Source organism: Solanum stenotomum, chromosome 5 (assembly GCF_019186545.1).
Source record: "Solanum stenotomum isolate F172 chromosome 5, ASM1918654v1, whole genome shotgun sequence".
Lineage (NCBI taxonomy): Eukaryota > Viridiplantae > Streptophyta > Magnoliopsida > Solanales > Solanaceae > Solanum > Solanum stenotomum.
Genome location: NC_064286.1, coordinates 52,123,253 through 52,139,717, shown reverse-complemented (window position 1 = coordinate 52,139,717; position 16,465 = coordinate 52,123,253). Strand labels below are relative to the sequence as shown.

General features: G+C 29.7%; 6 protein-coding genes across 7 annotated transcripts in view; all 6 read left to right on the top strand.

Moving 5' to 3' along the window:
* LOC125865962 (trypsin inhibitor 1-like) overlaps positions 1–3,900 on the top strand; it is a 6,611-nt gene extending 2,711 nt beyond the window's left edge. Inside the window, exons 1-3 of one of the 2 annotated variants that reach the window (XM_049546234.1) lie at positions 2,445–2,575; positions 3,422–3,457; positions 3,568–3,900. In XM_049546234.1, the coding sequence (XP_049402191.1) occupies positions 2,530–2,575; positions 3,422–3,457; positions 3,568–3,770 (285 nt within the window). In that variant the 5' untranslated portion in view covers positions 2,445–2,529 and the 3' untranslated portion in view covers positions 3,771–3,900. Of the gene's footprint in view, positions 1–2,444; positions 2,576–3,421; positions 3,458–3,567 lie in introns of those variants that run through there. The other variant, XM_049546236.1, reaches the window with a different exon arrangement.
* A 947-nt stretch (positions 3,901–4,847) lies between these two features.
* Positions 4,848–5,562, top strand: LOC125865633 (trypsin inhibitor 1-like). The gene is made up of 3 exons (XM_049545839.1): positions 4,848–4,893; positions 5,213–5,248; positions 5,360–5,562. Exons 1-3 carry the CDS (start codon positions 4,848–4,850, stop codon positions 5,560–5,562), a joined length of 285 nt encoding a protein of 94 aa, XP_049401796.1.
* Positions 5,563–7,111: 1,549 nt separating this feature from the next.
* LOC125864849 (trypsin inhibitor 1-like) lies at positions 7,112–8,010 on the top strand. The gene is made up of 3 exons (XM_049544938.1): positions 7,112–7,177; positions 7,532–7,564; positions 7,687–8,010. The coding sequence occupies exons 1-3, from the start codon at positions 7,141–7,143 to the stop codon at positions 7,884–7,886; spliced, it is 270 nt and encodes an 89-aa protein (XP_049400895.1). The 5' UTR covers positions 7,112–7,140; the 3' UTR covers positions 7,887–8,010.
* A 573-nt stretch (positions 8,011–8,583) lies between these two features.
* Positions 8,584–9,436, top strand: LOC125864850 (trypsin inhibitor 1-like). The gene is made up of 3 exons (XM_049544939.1): positions 8,584–8,627; positions 8,724–8,764; positions 9,205–9,436. Exons 1-3 carry the CDS (start codon positions 8,584–8,586, stop codon positions 9,405–9,407), a joined length of 288 nt encoding a protein of 95 aa, XP_049400896.1. The 3' UTR covers positions 9,408–9,436.
* A 1,489-nt stretch (positions 9,437–10,925) lies between these two features.
* Positions 10,926–11,764, top strand: LOC125864847 (trypsin inhibitor 1-like). The gene is made up of 3 exons (XM_049544937.1): positions 10,926–11,012; positions 11,228–11,266; positions 11,425–11,764. Exons 1-3 carry the CDS (start codon positions 10,967–10,969, stop codon positions 11,625–11,627), a joined length of 288 nt encoding a protein of 95 aa, XP_049400894.1. The 5' UTR covers positions 10,926–10,966; the 3' UTR covers positions 11,628–11,764.
* A 1,238-nt stretch (positions 11,765–13,002) lies between these two features.
* On the top strand, positions 13,003–16,134 carry LOC125864846 (probable E3 ubiquitin-protein ligase LOG2). The gene is made up of 3 exons (XM_049544936.1): positions 13,003–13,515; positions 14,768–15,266; positions 15,968–16,134. The coding sequence occupies exons 1-3, from the start codon at positions 13,088–13,090 to the stop codon at positions 16,082–16,084; spliced, it is 1,044 nt and encodes a 347-aa protein (XP_049400893.1). The 5' UTR covers positions 13,003–13,087; the 3' UTR covers positions 16,085–16,134.
* Positions 16,135–16,465: the final 331 nt, after the last annotated feature.

Genomic DNA, 16,465 nt, shown 5'->3' with positions numbered 1-16,465 from the left:
GGTTGTTGGTTGTGGGGGGGGGGGGGGGGGGGGGGGGGGGGATAGGGATGGTAGGGGTTGGAAAATCTTAAAATTTGAGATATGAAATTCACAGTGTAAAGAATAATTTGATGATTAGTTTATTAGTACTTCAATCTGAAAAGACTAAATGAACAAATGTGAAATTCATAGTGTAATGCATGAGTCTAGGGAGGATAATAAATGATAATTAGTTTATTAGTACTTCAATATGAAAAAAATTCACAGAAAATTTATTTTGATACTGTTTTTAAATTTCTTTTTGTACATATATTCATTTCAGACATGTCAAAGTTAGGTTTAAAAATATTGAACTACATACATTGTATTTCAAGTTATATATGAATAAAGCTCATTTACTTTTTAAGTTTAAACATTAATTATTTTTTCATGAGTTTATCTATTTACGTATGAAATTCATCCGTATACAGCTAAATTCAAACCAAAAAAATTGAAGTCAAGCATAAAATGATGAGGCACAAAAAATTTAACTTCGGTCATATATATCTTAACTTTAATTAATGAAAGGGTTAGGCCCACTTTGTTTTGAAGTGTTCCCTAAAAGAGGAGAAAAGTATATTATTTAACAGGATTTATAATTTAAGGAGATGATTCTTTTTTGAATTATGGAGATATTTCAGGTGTATATGTAAGAAGTTTTGCGAACGTTAAATGTGTTATACCAAATAATTGCTTGTATGAATAATATGTTAAATTCAGACGCAAAATTAATAACTTCGATGGCATATATCAAAAGTTATTTTTTAAAGAGATTTCCAAAAATATATAAACTTCGACTATGATTTAATTGTTACTTTCCAAAATTAGCTATGTATTTTGTTGTTTTATCAAATAAAAATGACGGGTAATACGTGGATGAAAGAAAAGGTCCGAAAATGGACAAACAAAGATTGGGCCAGTGATGGACTTGTAAGTGGGCCTCCAATTTGCAATGGGCCCCGGTAGGCCCATTCCATCAGTCCATCACAATCATCATCATTATCACTTACTTTTGTAAGACTTCAAATGGGGTCACGAGCCAAGTTCCGAATTGGGGATTAAAATTCGAGTTATTTAGCTAACATAGTTATATTTTTCATTAATTATCACTCGCAACTTAATTTTAGCTATAATTACAGGCCCTCTCTCCTCTTTTCCTCTGTCTCGCCTCTCTCCTCTCTTGTACATATACAAATTGATATGACTGTATATAATTTATTCATTGATACAAACTGTATTTTGTCAATATTATTGTATTCATTTGATACATATACATACTAATTTTTATTTTATATATATATAGACACACAATTATGCAGATATAGAAATACAATCACTGTCAGTGACATATATACAATTATCTGAAAGATAGACAAACACAATTCATCTTTCTCCACTCTCTGCCCTCTCTAGCTCGCCTCTCTCCTCCCTATGCCAATCTCGCTCACCTATCTCCTCCCTCTAATATGTATCTATGAATCGTAATTAGCAAACTATAGCTATAAAACCTAATTAAGTTTATTTTAGTGGCTATTTGCAAAATTTCCTCATTTATTATTGCTTAAACAAAGAAATGGTCATTAATCATTATGTAATAAAAAAAACAAAAATAACAAAAATAGAAGATTGCGTATTATCAACAATTAACCAAACTTGTACTATAATATAATGTATATTGAAAAGGAAAATTTGTACTACAATGTTTGAACAATTAGAGCAACTATCTTTATTTTTATATTTTGGTCATTGGACTTTTAAGTTGATCACTAAAGTTCAAACAATTTTAAAACCAATCACGAATGTGTCTTAATTATGATTTATGTCTTATTCCAAGATATTCGCTCATATCATCGTAATGTTCCTTTGACCTTTTATATTATTCTTTTATTCGTTTCCTGATCATTTAAAAAAAATAATTACTGTAAAATAATAAGTTTAATCTTAGATAAAATTACAAAAATTACAGTTCAAACTTTGGGAAATGGGAATGGATTGCTTTTTATAGAGAGTATTTTATCTTTATAGTGAGATTTTTCGATATAAATTTAAATTATTAAATCTTAAAACGAATATATACTGAAATTATTTTTTCTAATTTCCCTTGTGAGTATGAAAAAATGTGATTTTTTGATAAGAAATGCTTTGTCTATGTCAAAAATCTTATTTTAACTGTTTCTTTTTAGTTGTCATGTTGCGTTTTTCGATAGTTTATGTATATAATTTTTTTATGCAAAATCTACAAGGAATTTTGTAAAACACTCAACTTCTATATAATTATTTTAGTGATGGAAGTACAACAAGCAAGAACGTCAATGGATGCAAAATGTCAACATAAAAAAATAAAATAATTAACATATAGTCGGCAACTCATCAACCTTATCTCTTCAACATTAAATTAATTAATTTACTATATGGTTTGCTTATTAGGGGAATAAATATCTCCTATAAATATCCCCCATAAAACCAAATAAATGCAACTCATCAAAACAAGAAAATTTAGAAGAAAAGACTATGGAGAAGTTAACTCTTGTGGTTGCTTTCTTGCTTCTTGCATCATGTATGTTTGCCCTTATTTCCCTCTTTTTTAATTATAAATTCTCACATTTAGGTTGTGTTCGATATAGAAGGAAAATATTTTCTGATCTTTTCATGTTTGATTGGTGATTTTTTAAAAAAATAAAATACGTTTTTTAAAGGAAAATAAGTTTCTTAAATATCAAAGAAAATGAATTTGTTTGTTGAAATAGTAGCATATAAGTCTCTTCTGATTTTTTCATGAAGATTTTTTTTTATTTTTTAATAAAATAATTTTTTTAGGAAAATAAATTCCTTAAACATCAAGAAAAGGAATTTGTTTGTTGGAATAGTGGCATATAATTGTCTCTTCTGATTTTTTCATGTTTGATTAGTGAAAATTCTTTTTTCTAAAAAAATAAAATACCATTTTTAAGAAAATAAATTCCTTAAACATCAAGAAAATGAATCGGTTTGTTGGAATAGTGGCATATTATTGTGTCCACACCCCCCCCCCCCCCCCCCCCCCCAATTAATTGTTTGTTCAGAAGGACTTTATAGCATAATCGGTCAATTCCACTTCTTCACCCTTATACTATTTGTATACTTAGATTATATATAAATTATTTTGGTACAATATCCTTTTACTTACTAATTCTCATATTATATGTTTTTACTTTCACTACAATTAAAATATGCGAATTTTCGTAGTAATCAGTCGAAAATTAGCTCATATGAAAATATGAAATGTTTTCAACAGACTTTTCTTTTTATCGAAAATAACATATTTCAAATGACGTTTTGATAGAAATTCACATATTTTTAGTAGTATTTTCTTTTTCCTATTTATTCAGACAAAAAATAATGTTTGATTATTTTATATGAACAGTGATTCAACCTCTCACGGCTCAGTCCGGTTGCCCAGGTTTGATTTTTAAAACTCTTCTTAATTTATCATATAGTATATTGCTAAATTATTCGCGCATATATAATATTTCTTATTTATTTTTCTCATAAATGTATAAATTATTATAGGAGTGAGAAAAGATACATGGCCAGAACTTCTTGGAGTACCAGCAAAATTGGCTAGGGAAACAATTCAAAAGGAAAATCCAAGACTAACTAATGTTGTAAATGTACTAAATGGTTCTCCTGTTACACAAGATTTTAGATGTGATCGAGTTCGTCTTTTAGTTAATGTTTTGGATTTTGTTGTACAAATGCCTCGAATTGGTTAACGAGAAAAAATATTTATTTGTATCGACTGTATACACCAACCAGCCCTAACAATAAAAATTGAAGCCCTATGGTTAGTGCTCCGGGCTTGTAATTCAATATTTGGTGATAAATAAATGTGGCTTTCTTTTATTTTGTTTTTATTCTATTTTAGTCATATGGATCATTTGCTTATAATTACTTATTATTTTGTCAAAATCTACACGGAATTTTGTAAAACACTCAACTTCTATATGATTATTTTAGTGATAAAGTATAGCAAGGAAGAACGCAAGTGGATGCAAAATGTCAACATAAAAAAAGGGAAAATTTTAGAAATAGCATAGTTTTGTTTGCTATGGAGGCTGCAGTTTATATATTTATGTCCGTTTGTATATTTCGCTTATGAACACATAAATAGGGTTAAGTATATACAAATTTTGTATTTATACACGTTAAGGAATTTTTCAGAACTCTATTTGTATATTTCGCTTGCCAGTATACAAACAAGGTAATTTGATATGATTTTTTCATAAATCTTATATAAATAGTTAGGATAAACATATACAAATTCTGGATTTATACAATTTTTTCAAAACTTCGTTTGTATATTTCTCTTACCAATATACAAACAAGGTAATTTGATATGATTTTTTCATAAATCTTATACGAATAGTTAGGATAAACATATACAAATTCTGAATTTATACAATCAAGAATCGAATTATGCAAATTCTGGAATTATAGAAATCAGGCGAATAACAAGAATTGAAGAAATTGTAGCCGCAAATTACAATTTTCTTAAACTCTAGCTATAATACCTAATATAAGCTAAATGTTTGCTATTCTGCAAAAATTTTCCCTCAAAAGAAATAATATTAATAATTACATTAAATTAGTTAATTTACTATATGGTTTGGTATTCTGCATTATTTCCCCTAAAAAATAATAATAATAATTAATAATAATAATAATTACATTAAATTAATTAATTTACTATGTGGTTTGCTTAATAGAGGAACAAGTATCTCCTATAAATGTCTCCCATAAAACCAAATGAATGCAACTCTTAAAAGCAAGAAAATTTAGAATAAAAGGCTATGGAGAAGTCAACTCTTGTGGTTGCTTTCTTGCTTCTTGCATCATGTATGTTTGCCCTTATTTCCCACTCTTATTAATTCTCACATTTAGGTTGTGTTCGATACGGATGAAAAATATTTTCTTACTTTTGGTTGTTGATTTTTTTTAATAAAGTACGTTTTTAGAAAAATCGTTAATGCTCCTGAAACAATATTTTCTACTTAATATGCGTCGCAAAGTTGATTTGTCGCAAATTTTTCGACAAAACTTCCCATCAAAAATTACATATTTCAAACCGCGTCCCAACATAAATTCACATATTTTTAGTAATATTTTTTCTATTTATTCAGAAAAAAATTAATGTTTAATTATTTTGTATGAACAGTGTTTCAACCTCTCACAGTTCTGGCCACTTGCCCTGGTTTGATTTTTAAAACTCTATTTAATTTATTCCAATAGTATATTGCTAAATTATTTGCGCATTTACGATATTGCTAATTTATTTTTCTCATATATGTATAAATTATTATAGCTGTGATAAAAGATAAATTGCCAGAACTTCTTGGTGTACCAGCAAAATTGGCTAGGGAAACAATTCAGAAGGCAAATCCAACACTAACTAAAGTTGAAAATGTACAAAATGGTTCTCCTGTTACACAAGATTTTAGATGTGATCGAGTTCGTCTTTTTATTAATATCTTGGAAATTGTTGTACAAGTTCCCCGAGTTGGTTAACGAAAAAAATATATTTATTTATATCGAGTGTATACGTCCAGCTAGCAGCAATAATAGAAATTTGAGTCCTATGGTTAGTGCTCCGTGCTTGTAATTCAATACTTGGTGATAAATAAATGTGGCTTTCTTTTATTTTGTTTTTGTTCTATTTTAGACATTTTATTATTTGGATTAATTAAAGCATAAGTAGTTATTTTGAGATAACTTCCAAACATATTGTATTAGCTTTTAAATATTTGTGTATTTGTGTGTGTAGATGGAAGTTTTCGTAATTCCTTAATTAGAGAAGTTCTTTAATTTCTATTGTTTAAAAGGGATGACTTCTCTATTAAATGTAATTAGAACATGTTTGAAATTTGAGATCATATAAAAATTTAAGTCTACTCTTTTTTTTGGAAGAAATTCAGGCTTAGTTTTCTTAATTAGAGTAATTAACTTGCACCAAGAGCATTTCTATAAAAGTAAATTAGATTAGATTAACTTTATATTTTAAAATTAAACTTTAGATTTCAAAAACCATACGAAAAGTATAATAAATTACAAATTTTCTCATAACAATATGATTTTAAAAAATATGATAAAGTGTTAGCCTAAGTTTATACCGTTTGACTTTCAAATGGAAATTGTGACAAGTATTTTGGAATGGAGGGAGTAGTACTCCCTTTGTTTCATTTTATTTGGCCCTTGTATTAAAATAAATGTTTCATTTTACTTGTCCATTTTAGCAAACTAAGAGAGTTCTATTACTTCTTTTTTTCATATTATTCTTAATATTTACACCTTGTTTGGATGTTTGTTACCCGTTGTGTTGTATTGTATTGTTAATTTAAATACAATGTTTGTTTTGATTGTTACTTAAATTTTATTGTATCGTATCATTTAATTTCATCGTTAGGTAACGAAGAAAAGACCCATTTTATGTAACGGCCGATTTGGTATGATCGCATCGTTACCTTAAATATCTTGTCCTCATTTTATCTTTATTTATTTAATAATCATATTTCATCTTTTATCCTATATTTTCATAATATCTCTACTCCGAACCCTACTTTTCTTGTAGGTTTATCACTCAAATTATGGATGTATGACATTATGTAACGAACGATACAATTTATCTAAATACTATATTCATTAAAACAATATATTACGATACAATACAATATAATAAATTATGAAACAATACGTAACAACCATCTAAACAAGATTGATTTAGTAAAACACACTTCTAATTATTTTTTTAAGAAAAATATATCAAATTAATATAGATAAGTAATATGAAATGGATGAAATAGTGATAACGTTAGGTATCATTAATTTGCTTATAGGGTGAGCCAACTTTTATACGACTTTTTTAGAATGTCATTAATGGATGCAAATTTTAAAATGTCAACAAATGACTTCTAAACTTTATTTTAGCAATGTAACTAAACTAAGTCTTGTGGATAAGTTTAAGTTGCAATTTTTGCGTAATTTCTCTTATATTAATTATTATTAGTCTCCTATAAATACCCCATTAAACCAAATGAATCCAACTCACAACACACACACAAAAAAAAAAAAAAACACAAAAAGAGTAATATGGAGAAGTTAATTGTTTTCTTGCTTCTTTCATCAAGTAATTAGTCCTTATTTTTCTCTCTTACTAATATCACAAACTTATTTTTATACTCCTACTATTAAAAGTGCGAAAATCTTTCGAAAATTAGCTCGTCGGAAATTCTTTTGAACTTTTGGATATGCGCAGGACTCGATTACTCTGATACCATGTTAAAATGTGTGACCGTCTCATTTAAAAATTTAAGCGAGAAAGCATACTTTTATTTTTTAATTATATTCTCAACAGTTTCTTTACATATTTATTCAAACAAAAAATAATGTGAATTATTCTATATGAACAGTCTTGTATTCTCAACAGTTTCTTTACATATTTATTCAGACAAAAATTAATGTAATTATTCTATATGAACAGTGTTAATTCAATCTCTCACGGCTCAGTGCCCAGGTTTGTTTCTTAAAATTTATTCCTATATCTAATATTATGTTACCAAATTATTTGTGCATATATATAAATTATAATATAATGTTTCTTATCTTATTTTTTCCTTATGTATAAATTATATATAGGATTGAAAGTTACATGGCCAGAACTTGTTGGGATACCAGCAAAGTTGGCTAGGGAAACAATTCAAAAGGAAAATTCAAGACTAACTATTGTTCCAAGTGTACTCAGTGGTTCTCCAGTTACAGCAGATTTTAGTTGTAATCGAGTTCGTCTTTTTGTCAATGTCTTGGATTTTGTTGTACAAGTTCCCCGAATTGGTTAGCAAGAAAAAATATTTATTCGCATCGAATGTATACGTGCCCAATAAAAATTGGAGCCGCAGCCCGTATGGTTAGTGCTCCGTGTTTGTAATTCAATATTTGGTGATAAATAAATGTGGCTTTCTATATTATATGAGTAATGACTAATGAATATCGCTTAGCTTTCTTTTATTTTGTTTTTTATTTTAATTTAGTCATTTTATTATTGGATTAATTAAAGCATAAGTAGTTATTCTTTACCTTTTGATTCTCTAGTAATATGAATATTTTGAGATTACTTCCGAAAACGATTTATAGGTCCTAATGATTGGTATAGTGAGTTTATCATTTTATCTCTATTAATTGATAGGATCCCGATAGTGTATTTATTTACTATATTTTTCAAAATAAAAATAGAAAACAAATTAGTAAATATTTGACAAATAAATCAGAACATAGGGAGTATATATCATTATTTTGCTCATAGGAGGTGTACTTTTTCCTACATAAGTCTGCATGGAATTTGGTAAAACACCCAACTTCTATACGATTTTTTTAGTTAAATACTACAAACTAGAACGTCAATGGATGCAAATTGCAAAATGTCAAAAAATATAAATCAAGTCACTAATTGATCTCCTATTATAAATATCCCCATAATTAATTTTTTTTTAATGTAACTAATCAAAACAAGAATTTTTTTCACATAAAAAGAGTAATATGGAGAAGTTAACTCTCATGGTTGTTTTCTTGCTTCTTTCTTCATGTACGTTAGTCCTTATTTCCATCTTTTTAGCAGTATTTTTTCACATATTTTTCTACTTATTCGAACAAAAATTGATGTAAATTATTCTATGAACAATATTTATTCAACCTCTCACGGCTCAATCCAGTTGCCAAGGTTTGGTTTTTAAAACTCTTCATCCTATTATATATTCCTCTATATTATTATTACGTTGTTTGATAGCTGGATAAGAAATAAGTTATTCATGTATTTATACGATGTTTGGTAGTAAATAGATAGGAATTAAGTTATTCATGTATAAAATTAATATGACGTTTGATTGGCAATTTAGAAACTCACATAACTAATACATGTATAAGTTATGAGATAATCTATATACTATTTTATGCAGGATGGAAATGGAATATCAATACATGTATAACTAATTTGAAACCAACTACCAAACTACTACATGTGTAAAATAGTACATAGATTTACTTAAAACTAATCTGTACATTACTAATATCTACGTAACTCTAACCAGCTACCGAACGATCCCTAATTGGATGTGCATATCTAATGTGTTTTTTTTTCCTCATATATGTATAAATTTATAGGAGTGACAAAAAGTTCATGGCCTGAACTTCTTGGGGTACCAGCAAAGTTGGCTAGGGAAATAATTCAGAAGGAAAATCCAAAACTAACTAAAGTTCTAAATGTACCGAATGGTTCTATAGTGACTGCAGATTTTCGATGTGATCGAGTTCGTCTTTACGTTAATATCTTGGATTTTATTGTACGAATTCCTAATATTGTTTAACGATAAAAATATTTATTTGTATCGAATGTATGCATCTATAGTCTAAAGAAAATAAATTGGAGCCATATGGTTAATGCTCCATGGTTGTAATCCGGGTACTTACTAGAAAAACTACTAAATAATTATAAATAATTGACGATAAACTCAATTATTACTCCAGAAGCCTTAATTTATCCGATTGTTAATTAACTATTTATGCGTATTCCGATATTTAAAATGTAAACATGGGTCCTATGAAATTGAAAAACCAAATTTATATAATATAATGTATTGAAAAAGAAAAATTGTACTACTAGAATTAATGTTTGTACGGTTAGGGCCACTTTCTTTGTTTTTTTATACTATGATTTTTGGACTTTTAAGTTGATAATCAAAGTTCAAACTTTGAAAACCAATTAGAAAAATATGTGCTATATATATGTCTTTTTATTCTAATATTCCCCCCCATCTTATTTAAATAATTATATAAAACAAAATTTCCCATATTAACTATTCAAAAAAATGGAATTTTATAATACTTGAACCGTACATTTAGATATGATTTGAAATTGAAACTTTATTTGGACATGCATGATTTTTAAAACTTTTAAATTATATTTTTTTTCATAAATATTAAATCTACAATTTGTGAAAGCTACTCCCTCTACTCATATACGATTGTGAAATCAGGAACTATATATAGTTCGTAATATCCTAAGAAAGTTGCATTGATAAATTGCATATACCAATATTCCTTTATAAATAAATATTTGTGATTATATACTATTACAGACTTTCAAGTACATATAATTTTACAAAAAAACAACTGATACCAAAAATCATCAAAAGTAGTATAGATAATATAATCCTTGCACACGATACGAACAATCTATACAAGTCTAGCATATGTCTATTGCAAAACATAAAATGTTCGATCTTCTATTGCTAAAATATAAATTTATGGTCAAATTTTACATTAAAAAATAAAATCACAACTTAAAATTTGAAATTTAACATTAAAAAAAAAATTGAGATTAGAAATTGAAATTAAAAGTTCATTCACATTTTATAAACAAACGTCGATTTCAAATCAAAATAACAAATTTGAGGCCCAAATTGTATGATCAAACACCTATTACTCTTTACATACGTACATTTTTTAATAGAAAAATTAGACTCTTAGCAAACACTAAAATTAATACAAGTACTTTCATGATTAATTAATTAAAGCCTAAATCTTGACTTTAGTTATATGGATCATTTGCTTACACCGTACGTGTTGGAAAAAAAATTTCTCTAAATCTACACGAAATATTGTAAAACATTCAACGATAATACATTTTTTTAGTAATGGAGTACTACAAGAACATCAATTTTGTACAAAATGTCAACAAATAAATAAAAATTAATTAATAACATCCTATAGTCGACAACTCATCACACTTATCTTCAACATTATTTATTATTAATAATATGCTATGATTGCTTAAAGAAACACTATTTTCCCTATAAATATCTCCATAAAAACCAAATGAATCTACACACATAAAATTAAAGCAAAGTAAATTAGATAAAAGACTATGGAGAAGTTAACTCTCGTGGTTTCTTTCTTGCTTCTTTCATCAAGTAATCAGTCCTTATTCTCCTCTCATTAATTCCCACATTTCTTTTTTTTTTTCCTTTCACTATTAAAAAAACGTAAATTTTTAAAGGACCTTTTAACTTTTTGTCAGAAATTCCATATTTCAGTGTTTTGACGATGCATCTTTTAGTAGCATTTTTTCACATTTATTTCTACTTATTATTGAAACGAAAATTAATGTAAATTATTCTATAAACAGTCTATATCCAACCTCTCACGGCTCAATCCAGTTGTCCAGGTTTGGTTAATAAACTCTTCATCTCTTGCTTATAGTAATTCCTATATATTATTATAAATTTATAATTATTATTACCTAATTGTTTGTGCATGTATAATTAATGTTTCTTACTATTTCTATCATATATATATATATATATATATATAAATTAATCATAGGGGTGAAAAAGAATACATGGCCAGAACTTCTTGGAGTACCAGCAAAGTTGGCTAAGGGAATAATTCAGAAGGAAAATCGAAGACTAACTAATATTCCAAATGTACTCAATGGTTCTCCAGTCACGAAAGATCTTAGATGTAATCGAGTTCGTCTTTTTATTAACATGTTGGACTATGTTGTACAAACTCCCCGAGTTGGTTGATTCGGAGAAAAAATTTATTCACATCGAGTGTTTACGTATATGTCTGTTTAGTCCCAAGAAAATAAATTGGAGTCGTATGCTAAATGCTCTCCATGCATGTAATATACTATTTTGTGATAAATAAGTGTGGCTTTAAGTAGAAATATATCCCTTTTTTTAAGATGAATTTTATTGATGGCAAGCTAAAGACAGTATAATTAAATGTTGATCAATATTCAATATACAGACAATTGATACAAGTCTACTCATTTATATCAAGAAAAATCAATCACAAAATAATTAAATGTTTAATAGATAACTGGCACAAGAGACTCGCAAAACTGCTAATTAAATAATGAGAAGAGCGATGATATCAATCACATTTGTAGGTGAGTAAATAACTCAACTGTAGTTGTTTTATTTGGAGACAAATAACATCAATACTAATAGGCTAGTAGTAGCAACCTCTTCGTCGATGTGTCTGCTTCATGTCAAAAAGCTCAAAAATTTGGTCTTTTTCATTAAAAAAAAAAGATCTTAGCAATCCTGATCAAGTTTTTTTGTTTTTTCTAAAAAGTATTTTCTTATATTCAATTTTGTATTGGACAAGAAAGGAATTTCTTTTATGTATGTGCGCCTCAAAAAAATATAGTACTCGATTCCATTACATGCATCGAGGGCAATTGGAAAAGTCAACATTTTTTGAAATACTGACTATAATATGGATAGATATTACAATGATGAATCAATTTGATTCCACATAAAAAAAAAATATCAAATAAGTGAAATCCAACATAAATAAAATATAATATTATTGATAACGTCATTAAACATTTATCGAATAATGCAATACCACTTTTAATATAATTTGTTGGTCGTGCTAGCATGGGACTACCACTCCGAAAATGAAAAATGTCAAAATAGAAACAAGAATGAATAATATTTGCATCTAGTATACATGTACATACGTATATGCAAATTGCAATAGGGAAAATGTGTTACATTACTAATCAAAGTAAGATGGATAAACCTCAACATATTATATAATATTTTCTTATTAACATTTATGCGTAGTGGTTTTTTATCATATGTTAATTAGGGAGTTTTTAAGATTCAATTTTCTACTAGTATTTTTTTTCTCTATTTTTTCGAGTGCACACTTGATGATTTGTCAATATAACACATTATGATATGTTGATTTAAATCCAAACGTTAATACTATTAAAACATGTACATGTTAATTATGCATGCATGCAATCGAGGAATTAAATAGAGGGATGTAAACTAATGAAGAAAAATTATAAGCCAACCGCTAATACATACAATTAAGATTCAATTAATCCACCTATAACATATTTTACCCTTTGCCAATTGCCATTAACACAAAACTAATTAATCCCTTTTACCCATAAGCTTTAATTTGGGAGATAAATTTTGATTTTCAATTTCTAATTTTGGGTAAAAGGGTAGAAATTATTTAGATGGGTAATACGGGAAGTAATGGTCTGAATGGCCGGAGAAGAACTTACAGCCACCGGCGGAGCCACCCGCCACAACCGGAGATCACCGGTAACAGCTACGTATTTGCCGCAGCAACGCCACCATATTCTTATCAGCCAAATCCTAATACTACACCGTATTATCAGTACCCGGGTTATTATCCGCCGCCGTATGAACAGCATTCCCACCACCATATGAACCCTAATTATGCAAATTGGGTTAATGGAGGTTACCCGTGTGGACCACCCATGATACCTCCTACGCCTGCACCTTATGTGGAGCATCAAAAAGCAGTGACGATACGTAATGATGTGAATCTGAAGAAGGAGACTCTAAAGATAGAGGCAGATGAGGCTAACCCTGGAAAATACCTCGTCGCTTTCGATTTCGATGCCACCGTACCTGGAAGGTAAACATTATCCTTCCTCTTTTTTCACCTGATGTTCGATACCTGCATTGGGTCCGATTCACAAATTAAGGGTAAGGTGCTCACTAATAAAGAAACTGAAATGTAGTACTTACTGCTTCACCACAACCATTATTAGTTGTTAAATGTATGTAAATTTGTATATATTGTCCACGAGGTAGTGGTAAAGTATGTCTGCCCACAGGCGGACCCACTTTTGTCAGAGGAGGTGCACGTGCACCCATTAACTTTGAAAAAAATCATGTGTATATATGTATATCTATTTTGGTAGAAACTAGGATATTATTAACAGTGCATCCATGGGTAGCATATGAGTGTTCTTGTGCCGCGGATACAAGGTAGAAGAACCACCCGCGAGACCAGGGTTCGAATCCAGCTAGGTTCGCCTCTGTGTCTACCCTCTACCCTCCTCAGACCCCACTTGTGGGATTGCCTGGGTATGTTGTTGTCCATGCCATTGAAACAAGGAGAAAAATTGTTTCCTAATTCTACCTTTTCCAAAAATTAAAAGCGACTGTAATAAAAAGAATTAGCTTGATCATAAAATAGAGATTTTGTGTAGTTAATATGATGAAGAATGATTTTCTTGAAAAATATTTTATGAAGAAAATGCGGTATTTGGTTATGTTGTTGAGTGTTGTCACACTTTGTGCGTGAGATCCAAGAGCATAGGGGCTAGTCTCGTCTTCTTATCTTCTCCTAATTATTTAGTAGTAGTATTTACTATTCACATAGTATCTTGTTCTTCATTTTTACTACCACTTGTTGCTTGTTTATCTCGCTATTTTGTGGTTGTTATTTTCTTTTCAATCCTGGTTTAATTACACTTATGTTGTGCCGAGTGTCTATCAAAAACAACCTCTCTATACCCTGCAAACAGCTCCTCAGACTCCACTTGTGGGAATACACTTTGGTATGTTGTTGTTGAATTTTGGGAACTGATTGTTTTTCTCATGTCCCCTACTATTAGCTCATAGAGTTTTCAATACGATGAATTCCCTTGTTAGTTTCTTTTTTCTTGTATAGTTTTTCTCATTTAAATAGTGTATAAGACCTAGCTAAGTTTGTTAAATAAACTGCTGTTCCTTCTTGACATGCATTTAAGTTTGCTCAACATGTATTATCTTGTAATTCAGAACTCAGAAACTAAAAATTTTGGCTCCGCCTCTGCCTGCACGATGTTGTCAACTCTGAGATAGTAAAAGTACTTTTTTGTTTTTTTGCTCAATTGCAGCTTGACAGTCATTTTCTTTGCAAAAGAAGGTGAAGATTGTTGCTTGACTCCTATGAAGGAAAGTTTGCTTCCACCAATAACCATTAAATTTCAAAAAGGTTTATCTCAGAAATTTAGGCAATCCTCTGGAACTGGCATTGATCTTTCAATGTTTGAAGAGGCAGAATGGTCGAAAGATGGTAATGCAGATGTATATCAGCTGGCGGTGAAGGCAGAGGCATTCGAAGATGCCCAAAGTGAACCAGAGGATGGAAATGCAGTGTCTGTGTCCACAAATTCCCAGATTACTCAAGCAGTTTTCGAAAAGGACAAAGGCGAATTCAAAATTAGGGTGGTGAAGCAAATCCTCTGGGTCAATGGCATGAGGTATGAATTGCAAGAGATTTATGGCATTGGGAATTCAGTTGATAAAGACTTTGATGAAAATGATAATGGGAAGGAATGTGTCGTTTGTCTTTCTGAACCTCGGGACACTACTGTACTTCCATGCCGCCACATGGTATGGATTTTACTGTTCTTAACGCTTTTTTGTAGTCGAATCTTAACACTGTTCTTCATTAAAATGTTATCTTGAATGCACTGTTATAATGTGACCTATACCTGTCAATAACCATTCCTCCCATCCCCTAAAATCCCAACTTATCTTCGTTTCCCCTTGCTACTCATGTTTTTACAGCTTCATATGAAACTATAGCATGCATATCTAACACGTCAAGTAGGGCCTAGGGGTTCATCTACATTGTTAAAACTATTTTTTATCTATATATAATAGATGTTATTCTTCATGTGTTTACTTTTAATATTTCGAACCCCTCATGAAAATCGTGGCTCCACCATTGATCTGACAATTGATAGCCTATTTTGGTCGACATTCCAAGATCTGCTTATTTTAAAATGTATTTTTTGTTCAAAGCACTTTTCCTGAAGGCACTTTTGGCGAGTAGCAATGTGTGTTTGGCTAGCCAATTTGGAAAGTACTTCTTTTAGCTTCTGAAAAAAACAGTTTCTACTGCTACTCAAAAGGGCTTGTTTTCTTGGCGAAACACCTCAGTAATGTGCATCAGATTCATTGCTTTGCCTTATTGAAATTAATTTATTGAATGTAGAGGTCATATATGGAATGCCTGTTGCTTTGTTTAAATTGATTGTGATGTAACACTATTGATGGATATTAAAACTAAATGTGCATCTTAAATCCAGTGCATGTGCAGTGGATGTGCAAAAGTTTTGAGGTTCCAGACAAATCGTTGTCCTATTTGTCGTCAACCAGTTGAGCGATTCTTGGAGATTAAGGTCAGCGAAGCTGCTGAAGAATAAGAGTCGCGATAACGACCCTTGTATAAACACAGGGGCGAAGCTAGAAACCTGGATACAGGTTTGGCTGAACCTAGTAACTTCTGCTCTACAATACAGAACCCATACTTTTGAAAATTGTGGCTCCGCCTCTGTATAAACAAATTCCTGTTTCCCTCTTTTGGTTTTCTTCCTTTTCTTTGTCCTCTGCTTCATGGATCAGAATAACCCGAAAGCAAGATCTTCCAAAGTATCTAGTGACTGAAACACGATGAAGTTTCCAACAAGTTGGTCAAGAACTGTTGTAAGTTTATCGATTTTGTATTTTACGCCCTTATTAATACTCTCCCTCCGTTCCACTTTGTTTGGTACAAATGTTATTTGGCATGTTTAACTCCACAAGTT